A 12,756-nucleotide genomic window follows, 5' to 3' on the forward strand; every position below is an offset into this window, starting at 1 on the left:
CCCGGTTAGCTGCGTGGCTAGAGCGAATGCTCCGGTGGGGTGGTGGTCCCGGGTTCAAAGCCCGGAACAAGACGATTTTTTTTAACTACAAGTTTCTGAATACGCTGTAGAGCTTTCTTTGAGGCTGCACTTGAGCGGATGATAAAGAGTAATTACTACCTTGTTGGAATTACTATTATATTATTACTTTGCCTTCCGTTCAAACGAACTCGAACGTACGTATTCATACACATTGCAAAAAAAAATGTACTAAGGTGCGGATGATTCGGGATATGGCCAGTGATCATCATCATCCTCCTTACTACGCCCACTGCAGGGCAAAGGCCGCTGTCATGTCCCTCCAATTAACCCTGTCCTTTGACAGCTACTGCCACCATATCCCCGCAAAACATCTTAATCTAATTCGCCCACGCCACGTAACTTTCTGCCGCCCTCTGCTACGTTTGCCTTCTCTTGGAATTCACTCCGTTACCCTTAAAGACCAGCGGTTATCTTGCCTGCGGTCAAATGCAGATAGCCTTGCAAATGCAGATAGCCTTGCAGATAGCCTAAACAACCCTTCGCAGCTTGTGTGACTACCACAAAAATTGTGACAGTTTACAGTGCGAGCAGCCACTAATTCCCGACCTATAAACCTTTTCAATTTTTGACCAACAGCGAGTTTTACAAATGATTGGCGTAATTAGATAAAAAAAAAACTAACAATTCATTTGCTGTCATTCAGAAGACTGCCCTAAACTTAAGTCCATCTTTCGTACCTTGTGATCCTGCTTTCCAACGACTACTGAACTATTTCGTATGCTTTGTCGCCTGGTCGCCACCATGTTTTTATTGGGTGGAAAGTTGAAGAGCTTTCATGGCGCCACTAATTCGCTCAAGAGAGCTTTCTTTGTTAGAGGCTCTTTTTAATACGCATGAGGAGGCCGCATTCTGTGAATATTTTTACGCTAATTCCTTACCTTGTCCCTTCACAGTTGATAGCGCATCTGACGTCAAAGCTAACAGCCAGCAAGCAATGTTATGCATCGGCTCTGATATCAAAGATGTAACTGACCAACTTTCAAGGAGGGAAAAAAATGAACCGTGGAAAAAACTGCTGCTAAGTACGACTTCCGGCCCCGGCTCGTTCCTGATTCGACTCGCCCACTTACGGGCGCCGTGTTCGGTTCGGGAGTGGCAGGGCCAGGGGGGCACGCACCATCCCTACTGGCCTCCTCCGCCTCCACCGCCTGCACCACCTCCTCCGCCTCCTCCACCCCCGGCGTTGCCTTCGGTGCAGTTCTTTTCGTCCGAGGCATCCTCGCAGTCGACGTCACCGTCGCAGCGGAACAGTCGCTTGATGCAGCTCTTGTCTGACTCACACTGGAAGTGAGTCGGCGGGCACTGCTTCGCTGCGACAGGACGAGACAAGCGAGATACAGAACAGAAAGTGAAGCGTGGGACGGCACCCACCTCTAGCCCCGCACCTCAGGTACGCTCCTGATATCTTAGTTCCCAGTTGCCGATCACACCCTCTAGAAAAGAGTATTTGTCTTATATCCTGGGTACTAGCTGCTGAGCGCTCCTGCTATCTCCTATGGAAGTGCGGTGCTGAAGTCTTTGGCCCAAAGTACCAGTCACACCTCCGAGGGACTTGCGGCTATGGTAATCCAAGTTCTGAGGACGTGCGATTAGATCGCCTGATTTGAAGGTACTGACGATTCCTTCAAATACTTGAGGCCTTGATGGACCGAGTCCTAGATACTGATCGTTCCTCTTAGGAACGTGCGGTCTGATCTTAAGGCACAAGGGCGAGCCCTGACCTATTTGGTCCCAGTCATTATGTAGATGTGGCCCCGAAAAAGGAAGAAAGCTAGCAGCGACTACGTCGTCCGCCCCGGTGCTCACTGGTCAGCTCGGTGCCACGAATGACGTGGCAGTCACGTGGTCACGTGCGGGAGCGGCTTCCTGAGTTATAATTTATGACGCTCCTTCCTGTAGTCATATTTTTTACGAATTTTTTTCCCAATCCCATCTTTTTTTTCTTCTTGCCATTGGTCAGTGAAATCTTTGAGGACAGAGCAGACTAACGACATTGCTTGCAAGCTGTCAACCTTTACGTCACGGCAGACGTGAAAGACAAAGTATCAGCGTCCATGTGCACAATTCCTTCACTTGTTTGTTCGAACAAAAAGCAAGAGCTGTGGAAGTTTTCAAAACTCCGTTTACACATCAGTACCAGCAGTTAGGCAACTAAACCCCAATGTGTATGAATAGGTTTGGCCCTAATCTAAGCCAGGTGACTATATACAAGCTTGTATTGCCGTAGCTTTGCCAATAGCTACACACGGATGCGGGTAAGTAACAATAAAGGAGAATTCGAAGAAATTCGTTCACATACCAGAGCCGCGCTTCCGAGATTTATGCATTTTCTCAGGTAACAAGAGCTGCATCCGTACAATAAATATCCAACACTCGCGGCAAAACGCCATTTTAACTTCGTCGCAGGCACTACTGACCCTGCTGTTCAGAATGCAAGCTGAATGTCCCAAATCGAATCGCAGATTCCCGACGTTTCCTACTGAAACAACCGTAATGGCGATTCGGATTTCCTTTTTTTGCTCACGGCTGAGTTCGGTACCGTTGGTGGTGTATACCGACAAAACAAAGAGCTTTTTTTTTAAAACGGAGAAGCAATGTTCTTGAACAGTGAACATCATACCCGAAAACAAATGCTGGTGTGTGTGTTAAGCTAAGGGGTGTGCGAAGCATGAATCGTGTGGCATGCACTTTGAAATAAAGGTTGGTTGGTTTATGCCGTTTAACGTCCCAAAACGACTCAGGCTATGAGGGATGCCGTAGTGAAGGGCTCCGGAAAATTCGACCACCTGGTGTTCGTTAACGTGCACTGACACCGCACAGTACACGAGCCTCTAGAATTTCGCCTCCATCGAAGTTCGACCGCCGCGTCCGGCATCTAACCCGCGTATTTCGTGTCAGCTGCCGAGCGCCATAACCACTGAGCCACCGGGGCGGCTTGAAACAAAAGCTTGCGAAGCGCGACTGATTGTACCACTTTGTCTTCGCGCATAATGCTTAATCCGTGCGGAGACTAATAGCAGCTGATACCCCTCTGCAGCAAGTCATGATGAAGTTATTGTTGCTCTCTGAGGGACTAGCAATTGTGGCAGAGAAGCTAGTTCCCAATAGGCTTCCCCCTATTGCCATTTTTGCAATTTCTGGCTAAGAGTGAATTTACAAGACTTGGACGCAAAGTTCTGCCATGAAGACAAGGGCTGTCTCGGGCCCATATTGGCGAAAGTATCACCATGTTTCGTACTTATCTGTTTGTGCAACCTGCTATGTTCTCAACACGCATGCGTCATGATCACAGTCACTTCCATTCGTTCGCATAGAACCGCACCTTTAATCGCATCGTTTTCTTTTTTTGTCTGTTTCTGTGACTGCTCTGTATTGTGCACATCAGATCGTGTATAATCTCGCACTGTTCCTATTATAGACAGCTCAGTTTACACTCCACTCTCCTTAAAACAAACTTCAACGGGTTCAATTGCCAGGGACACAGTTCAATTGTCGGGAACGTGTAAGAAGCTCCACCTCAGCTGGATTTTTTTTTTTCGTAACTATCCACCTGCCGCACAAACGAAGGCTGACACCTTACAGGTACTTGTTTCCAGAGTAAGACACATTTCTTTAGACAATGCACTGCCTTCGCATCTCTGTCTGGTTCTGAGACTAGTTTCTCAAGCTGCTGTCTGTAGCTTTCTTAAGTAAACGCAATACAAATAACGTCTGCATTTCCCTGCTGTTCAACTCAGCTCACGTCGTCAGGCATTGACAGCGGCGCGAGAGAAGGAAAAAAACACCTTGTTAAAGCCTCCTACTTTTTATAACACGCATGTATTCCCGCTCAGTTTGTTCAAGAAAGTCAATCCGCCTTACCATGTGAAGCACAAATATGTAACAAGACGACCCGCATGCTGACTTTGCTTGTTACCGTGCGCCTAGTCGGAGCGCTGTGTGAACAATGCTAGCGAGGTATATTTAGGTAGAATTATCACGCACGCCCATGCAACAAAGTCAAACTTTGTTACACTTCAAGAAATAAGGCACTACACAACGGACGAGATGATGCAGGACGACGATGCACGTCCTGTCTCGTCTAGTGCGTTGTGTAACGCCTTATTTCTTGAAGTGTAACAAGCAGACTCAAATGGCCCAGCGACAAGCATTACTCAAACTCTGTGCGGCGAGTATATGTGTGGGGAGTATATGGGCAGTGTAGAGGCTTTTGAGAATAACTTTGTTCTCGTTGCACATCTCGCCTTTTTGCGAGTAGATACTAATGCCCGGAACCATTTTTTTTTAATCTCCTCCTTGTGCTTTTTTCAGTATCATTTCGATCGCGGCCTTTGTTTAACACAGACAAATGAGACGAACGCGGAACCAGAACACTTCCTTTCATTTCAGACGCCACGCCGTAAACAAACTGCTACATTACGTCCCAGTAATGCAGTGCAGTCCTTTATGGAGCAAAATAATCAGCAATCCATTAGGAAGCCCAATTCCAGAGCGGATCGAAGGTACAATTGACCACACCGCTCCCGCGCATTCGCAAATCGCGTGGGCTTAAGCCGTGACAGAAAGCATCTGACATATTCGGAACAGTTATTAGCACCCTAATCGCGCTCTGAGTGCGGTACCCATTCTGTGATGCCAGCTCTAGGCATGACTACGCTAGAAGCCTGCACAGAATGGTGCAGATTGTCCACGCATAGTGTGCGACGCAGTGGCGACACCTCTCCTCCCCAACAAAAAGAAAAAAAATTGTTTCGTTCACGCCTTTGGTATACACATCTCGTCGCATCAGACTATTTTAGATTGATTTGGCATTAGTGTTTCTTACCCAGGCAGGCAGGTTTCTCAACGCGTACATCCTCAGCGCGCTCGGGCTATCAGAGCTCTCTCAACACACAAGGCCTTATATTGCTGCAGCGCAATGTTTACTCCTAAATCTACAGCCCGTTTCTGCAATCAATATGCCTGGCTCTCAGCAGTTCGATCGCTTATTGTTGCTTCTTCCACTGCACGGCACATCTAAGTGCTCCGCTGTTATAGATGCGCCGTAAGCCCTTTCAATCCTGTATACAGTGGCACACAGCCCGTGAAGCCAACTGCGCTCAGGAAGGACTGAATCCGGTACCTATCTTTGCTTCCATTCTTCACCTTTCGTCTCCTTCTAAGTGTGCTTTTCTTACGAAATTTGCTTTAACCTTTCTTGTTAGCTCAATACCGAATCGTTTTGTACTCACGCTTCTGTCTTTTTGGGCAGGTTGGTTTGTGTATATAGATCTTGTAAAAACTTTTATCGTGGACACAGATCACGAGAAAGACGACGCATGCACACAAGCGCTATTGCGTGTCTCGTCTTTGTCTTGGTCTGTGTCTGCGTTAAAGCTTTTCACAAGGAAGTCGCGGGTTCGATCCCGGCTGCGGTGGTCGAATTTCGATGAAGGCGAAATTCTGGAGGCCCGTGTACTGTGCGATGCCAGAGCACGTTAAAGAACCCCAGATGGTCGAAATTTCCGGAGCCCTTCACTACGGCGTCTCTCATAGCCTGAGTCGCTTTGGGACGTTAAACCCCAACAAACCAAGCCAAACGAAACCAAGTCAAGTTTAGCACCAACCTTGTCTTTTCTGCGTGTAGGTACGCGTTCCTATGTGAATCCAAGCGCCGTGCACAATTACATAAATTTTGTTTTCCTTCGCTACGGTTCTACTTGAATGTCAGTTGTCCCTAGCCATGTCGATAGACTGTGCAACCAACGATAAAATACCCGATCAAACACTGTTCACTATGCATTCCGGAGATGACTCAAACGCTCGCCATAATTTCTGACTTCTGCCTTTCTTTTTTTTCATGCACACCTGAATACCATTACATTTGGTCGAGTCTGCACCTAGCATCAGTAAAGTGCTAAGGCTTGCCCGCAAAGCTTCTCATTTAATTAAATGTGCGCAGTCTGACGATAGGCAAGCTGAGTGTACTGGAATGCGTTGCCCACGCTACGCCCTGCCTAGCCTACCACGTTATCTTTCACGACAGGACAAGATATGGGCAAGCCTGCTGGAGAAAGATCCTTCCTGGACCACCTCTCGTATCCCACGGGAGCCTAAAGGACAATGAGAACGCATCCTCAATAAACAGTCGACCAGGATGATCCTTCCAGGATGTGTGGTTTTAACTATATATACTACGCTTACTTCTTAGCGACCACAGCCTAAAACCTACCGGCTCTAAAAATGCCTGGTCTCAACTATATATACTACGCTTACTTCTTAGCGACCACAGCCTGAAACCTGCCGGCTCTAAAAATGTCTGGTCTAAATCATATATACTACGCTTACTTAGCGACCACAGCCTGAAACATACCGGCTCTAAAAATGCCTGGTCTCAACTATATATACTACGCTTACTTCTTAGCGACCACAGCCTGGAACCTGCCTGCTCTGAAAATGTCTGGTCTAAATCATATATACTACGCTTACTTCTTAGCGACCACAGCCTGAAACCTACCGGCTCTAAAAATGCCTGGTCTCAACTATATATAAGCGACCACAGCCTGAAGCCTACCGGCTCTAAAAATGCCTGGTCTCAACTATATATACTACGCTTACATCTTAGCGACCACAGCCTGAAACCTACCGGCTCTAAAAATGCCTGGTCTCAACTATATATACTACGCTTACTTAGCGACCACAGCCTGAAACCTACCGGCTCTAAAAATGCCTGTTCTCAACTATATATACTACGCTTACTTCTTAGCGACCACAGCCTGAAACCTACCGGCTCAAAAAATGTCTGGTCTCAACTATATGTACTGCGCTTACTTCTTAGCGACCACAGCCTGAAACCTACCGGCTCTAAAAATGTCTTGTCTCAACTATATGTACTGCGCTTACTTCTTAGCGACCACAGCCTGAAACCTACCGGCTCTAAAAATGTCTGGTCTCAACTATATGTACTGCGCTTACTTCTTAGCGACCACAGCCTGAAACCTACCGGCTCTAAAAATGTCTTGTCTCAGCTATATATACTACGCTTACTTCTTAGCGACCACCGCCTTAAACCTACCGGCTCTAAAAATGCCTGTTCTCAACTATATATACTACGCTTACTTCTTAGCGACCACAGCCTGAAACCTACCGGCTATAAAAATGTCTGGTCTCAACTATATGTACTGCGCTTACTTCTTAGCGACCACAGCCTGAAACCTACCGGCTCTAAAAATGTCTTGTCTCAACTATATGTACTGCGCTTACTTCTTAGCGACCACAGCCTGAAACCTACCGGCTCTAAAAATGTCTGGTCTCAACTATATGTACTGCGCTTACTTCTTAGCGACCACAGCCTGAAACCTACCGGCTCTAAAAAAGCCTGGTCTCAACTATATATACTACGCTTACTTCTTAGCGACCACAGCCTGAAACCTACCGGCTCTAAAAATGTCTGGTCTCAACTATATGTACTGCGCTTACTTCTTAGCGATCACAGCCTGAAACCTACCGGCTCTAAAAAAGCCTGGTCTCAACTATATATACTACGCTTACTTCTTAGCGACCACATCCTGAAACCTGCCGGCTCTAAAAATTGCAGTCGCGTAAGGAGTGCTCACCGCAATTTTGCTCGTCCGAGGCGTCCTTGCAGTCATCCTCATCATCGCACACCAGAATGTTCATGATGCAGTTTCCGTCGGTTTTGCACTTGAAGTAGTCAACGGGGCAGTCAGGAAATTCTGCAGGGGTACAAAGGCGTGAAGAGAAAAAAATTAGGAAACATTGGTAGGACATAGTAAATCAAAATTTAGCGATTGCGAATTGCAGGAAGTGGTGCCTTACTAAGGCGGTCCTCTTCAGGAACTGAAAGGCCCTCTGGAATTGAAAAAAAATCGTTTTTCTTTGGCAAAGTATATCCAATTTTCGCGTCGTGCATCCCGTATTTGGCTTTTATATTACTGTTTTATAAGAATGCTTATGAGAGCATAAGTACACAAATTCTGCCAAATATAGTTTGCAGAGTAACGACTGGGGCTAAATGAAACGCGAACGAGGCAATTCAAACGCGAGTAGCAGAATGGGATTTTAAGTCAGGAAGATTAAATGTTTGCGCGGGTAATTACCGCTTCGAAAATGCGGTGACAGCTCTTCGGGATCGATAACAAACCTCGCTTCCATTTCTTTCTAATTCTCTTCATTTTTGTAGTGTCTTTTCTTTTAGTTCCAGCCTGAATTGCCTCGTTCGCATTTCATTTCATTTGCCCTCGACAGCAAGATGAAGATTACGCATTTCCATCTCTTACCCTTTTTCTGATCTAGCCTTGCTCATTTTCTAGCTGTGCGTGGCGACCGAGTTGTTTCTTGTCAAGCATTTTTCTCTCAAAATGTTTCCGCATTGGGTCTTTTTTTTTTGTTACAGATGAACACTAACGATCGTATAGCCACCGCCATTAAGGCGTTGCCTGGAGACGACACGGAGTGTTTTGTTGCCCGTTCTTCTCATCGTTTTTTTTTCCTTTTTCATTACTTCGGTATCAGCAACTGGCTTAGTTCCCGCTCAAATGAAGAAGTATTTCACTAACGCATTACATAATGCCAACATAACGAAGCACCGGGTGATATTACATGGGCATGACTGAATTAAGGAATGTCTTTTTATAGATGCGTCCTGTGGTCTGTTAAGCTATCTCGTAGCCTAGTATAGTAATAAGAGCCAAGCAGAGCAAACCAGATTTCAATCGGCACATAAGCTGAAGGTCAAACGGGTCTGCTTTAATCTGGTTGATCTCAGCGTTCTCTTCGCGCATTGGCCAGCTACCGCTTTGCCAATGATGGGCTTGAAATGAAAATTTCGTAGTAGTCAGCAAAACACGTATCCCGTTTAATTCCAAATTACTCTGAGGAAGCAAGATATTCTAAAAAGATGGAATCAATGTTCTAATTGTCCTTAAGTACACATATAGATTGTCGTGCTCTTTAATGCGTCTTACTTAGCTATGCCATTTCAAAACGCTGTCAATGTGCTGTGATGTGTTTGGTTTTATGGCACATCGGCAACTAAGGCCACCATGCGCCAAGCTCAAGGTATGGGCGCCGTCAACCATTAACCATGTTCTTCCCTATTCTCGGTGTCCTTGTTCGCAACAGCGTGTATTTCAAAGAGTTAAACACCATTGACTAACTTCCTTGTACAAGAGGAGGGTAAAGAGCAATCGTGAGCGTATCGACAAGAAAGAAGCTAAAAAGGTAAAATAGGCGGGGCATAGTGCTGCATGATTACGCAACAGCATGCATCACAAGAACAATCGAATGTGCCATAACGAGCTTTTCTCTGCAGCTGCTGAAAAGCCAGCAGTGTTATGAGGGGAGAGAGAGCTCCTGCAGCAAAAAATAAATAAATAAAGGAAGCAACTTCAATGAGAGGGTGGCTCATGGACATTTTTAACAATACTCGCTAAGCAGAATTTCCAAAACAGTTCCTTCATGACTAGCAGCCTGTTCTGTCGACGGCAGAAACGGTAAGAAGCTTAATACATCGCGACAAACAAATGGGGCGCCAGCGACGGGAACAGATTATCCTTACGTAATTCGGGCCATTATTGTGCGAACGCGCAAGCATTAACATTGAGATGAGGCCAACGCATTATGTTTCGCCCATGAATAGCGCGTTGAAACTTTTTTCTTCATAGTTAGCGCAACGGCCCATTGGTTTGTGCCGACCGCAACGCTGCGTTTGTTGATAAGCCGTGCTTCCGCATGCATTTATCCCGCAGAAAGCAGCACTCGCAATGCAGCGTTGCAGAATTGAAGCGCGGAAAGCTTTTAGCGTCGACCGCACAGCGGCGCAAAGCTGTTCTTTGAGCGCGCATTGTTTCGCTTCCATTTGCTGGCTTCCTGTACCGAGAACCTTTGCATTTCCGTGCAGATCCTGCCTACTGATTATTTCTTTGTATGGGGACTTTCTTTCGCCCCCCCCCCCTTCCCCCCCTCTTGATTTGTTTTTTTTTTGCCTCGAATGTTCTCGTCATTCTAATGTACATTCATAGTCAGGCGACAGTTCTATTATACATTATCTTACCGTAAACAGCTACATTTCACAATGGGTCCCCTGACCGTAAATAACTGGATGGAGTTGCTCAAGGCGCCCATGGTCTGAAAGCCCAAAAGACTTAGTAGGTGACAAACATTTCTAACTAGAGTAGAAAGAAAACAGGAACGGAATACATGGCAACATTTCTGAAAAAGAAACGCACAAAAATAAAATCGTGAGAGCGACGTCCGTGTAGATTCAAAATGGAAGAAGAATGTGCTGCAAGGGCCGACGGGTGAAGGCAATGCTCGTTCCTTAGCGAAAGAGGCTCGCTTTCCGGGTGAGCGAATACACTTGCTATTCAAGCGGTCACGGGCCCTCGGTTGGTGCATTTTTTGTCTTTATGTATTCCAGGGCCTCTCTAAGCTTACGCTTTTACTCAAGCTTACTGCTCTCACGGGAATAAGCACTTGACTCTGGATGTACTTACTTAGAGCATTCATTTTGGGAGTGCTGCCTTTTGCTGAAAAATAGAAAAAAAAATTGAATATGCAATTAGATGTTAAAAGTGGCAAATGTATTCCACTTACTGCGGCAGAAAAAAGCTCTTAGGAAGGTAACATTTCACAATATTCAGGGACTGCCTTTACAATGGGAATGGTGTGTGGAATGCCTAATAGATGCTATACACGAATCCGGGCAGCACATAGATAAACGAGTGCCATTACGGCAGAATATTAAAAGAACGTCGTTTCATTACAACTGCTTTGCTATTTTTTTTTCTGTAACTGCCTCTTTACAACAGAGTGCTTGTGCATTCGCGCCATTTGCAGTCTTATGTTCTCAAAATGCTGAAAATTATGTGTTCATCGAGGGAAGAAGAAAATTTCGGAGATTTTGCACATCTGGTGCAGACACGTGGCGTGGATTCCCGTGGAAGCATCTTTAATACTCCAGCCTGCCGAGGGACGTGGAGCCCCTGACGGCTTATTTATTATATTTGCAAGTTTTCACCCGGCAGATCTGGAAGCCGTGGTGCACACTTTGTTAAAAGAAATCGGGTGCGTGGTTTTAATTTGGGCAAATACAATTAGGTAAAAAAACAGACAGAGACCAAAGACCACACGAGCTACGAGCACATGCAATGACTGGTATGCTGACCGATGCTCTTTAGAGGCTTGTTGGTTCAGGACACTCCTGGTTAGTAATTTGTCAGAAAAGAAAAAAATAGCGAGTGAACTCTCCGTCAATTTTTACCAAGCGCCCTTCCAATATTCATTGTCGTACACTCATTCCTTTGTTCAAAACTAATTTAATGACTGATGGCACATTATTTTCTTATGTATTCAAGCCGCCGCGTTGGCTCAGTGGTTATGGAGCTCGGCAGCTTGACCCTAGAGACGCGGATTCGATCCCGGCAGTGGCGGTCGAATTTCGATGAAGGTGAAATTCTAGAGGCTCGTGTACTGTGCGATGTCCGTGCACGTTAAAGAACCCCAGGTGGTCGAAATTTCCGGAGCCCTTCACTACGGCGTCCCTCATAGCCTGAGTCACTTTGGGACGTTAAACCCCCATAAACCACAAACTCTTAGAACCTCAAAGGCCCTCTAGTTGTCATTATACGAGAGGTGGACAAATACGTCATTTAATTAGTTCTATGATGAACGATTTGAAGCACTCTCGGCGGCAGGATGGATGACAGCTTCGGCGGGCAAATTGTTCCATTTCTTGACCGTGTTGGCGAAGAATGGTTTGGTTTGGTTTGGTTTGGTTTATGGGGTTTAACGTCCCAAAGCGACTAAGGCTGTGAGAGACGCCGTAGTGGAGGGCTCCGGAAATTTCGACCACCTGGCGAAGAATGATTTGAGATGCGTACGAGTGGATGCCCGAGGGGAATCGACGGCTTTCGGATATCGGATATCGTTAATGTGAAGTGAAAGGCGGTGAGCAGCGGTGATAATGGAATGACTGAAAGATTATTGATAGAACTAGCGGAAAACGCATAGTATGGTTATTTTCCTCAGAGATTCAAGGCCGGGAAGTTTAGTGCTTGTCTTTAATGCTGTAACGCTTGTATCATATGAGTAATCAGCATATGCCAATTTTACCGCGCGGCTTCATACAGACCCAGCGCCTTTGGCAAGGTTAGTTTGTTGGGGGCCCAGATAAATTGCGAATATTCCGGTTTAGGGCGGACTAGAGTTAAACAGGCGGACAGTTATACAGAAGTCGGAGCCAGACACAGGTTGCGTTTAAGATAACCAAGGACGCAGCAGCTTTCATTGGCTACGTTCGTAACACGGGCGGACCAAGAATGGTCCTATTTATTTATTTATAAATGTTTATATGTTGATGTGTGTGATGCTACTGTGCCGCATATGCTGCAATTTGGCGTAGGATACAACTGACGACAGTGAAACGAGATTAGAATTGTTTTATTAACATTTTAGACATTGACCAATTAGCGCACCCATTTCCTACAAGTTTTAAGTCACACTGCAAACTGTATGAATTCCTGCTATAAGTGATAGTCCGGTAGATGACGCAGTCGTCAGCGACGCTGTTGACCGCGAACAAGGTAATAGTAGAAGACAAATGCTAAAATCTTAAAACAGTACCCTGCGGCGCTCCTGACGTGACAGAGGAAATGGAAGTCGCGTGGTTATTAG

At 45.8% G+C, this 12,756-nt stretch overlaps 1 protein-coding gene across 1 annotated transcript in view; it reads right to left on the reverse strand.

Moving 5' to 3' along the window:
- Nucleotides 1–1,203: 1,203 nt before the first annotated feature.
- Nucleotides 1,204–12,756, reverse strand: part of LOC149372451 (uncharacterized) — a 68,074-nt gene continuing 56,521 nt past the window's right edge. The window contains exons 26-29 of the mRNA XM_089582114.1: nucleotides 10,578–10,610; nucleotides 7,900–7,932; nucleotides 7,677–7,796; nucleotides 1,204–1,391 (exon numbers count right to left, since the gene is read on the reverse strand). Of these exons, the coding sequence (XP_089438240.1) occupies nucleotides 1,204–1,391; nucleotides 7,677–7,796; nucleotides 7,900–7,932; nucleotides 10,578–10,610 (374 nt within the window). The remainder of the gene's footprint in view (nucleotides 1,392–7,676; nucleotides 7,797–7,899; nucleotides 7,933–10,577; nucleotides 10,611–12,756) is intronic.

Source organism: Amblyomma mixtum, chromosome 1 (genome assembly GCF_055824585.1).
Source record: "Amblyomma mixtum isolate Tamu chromosome 1, ASM5582458v1, whole genome shotgun sequence".
NCBI lineage: Eukaryota > Metazoa > Arthropoda > Arachnida > Ixodida > Ixodidae > Amblyomma > Amblyomma mixtum.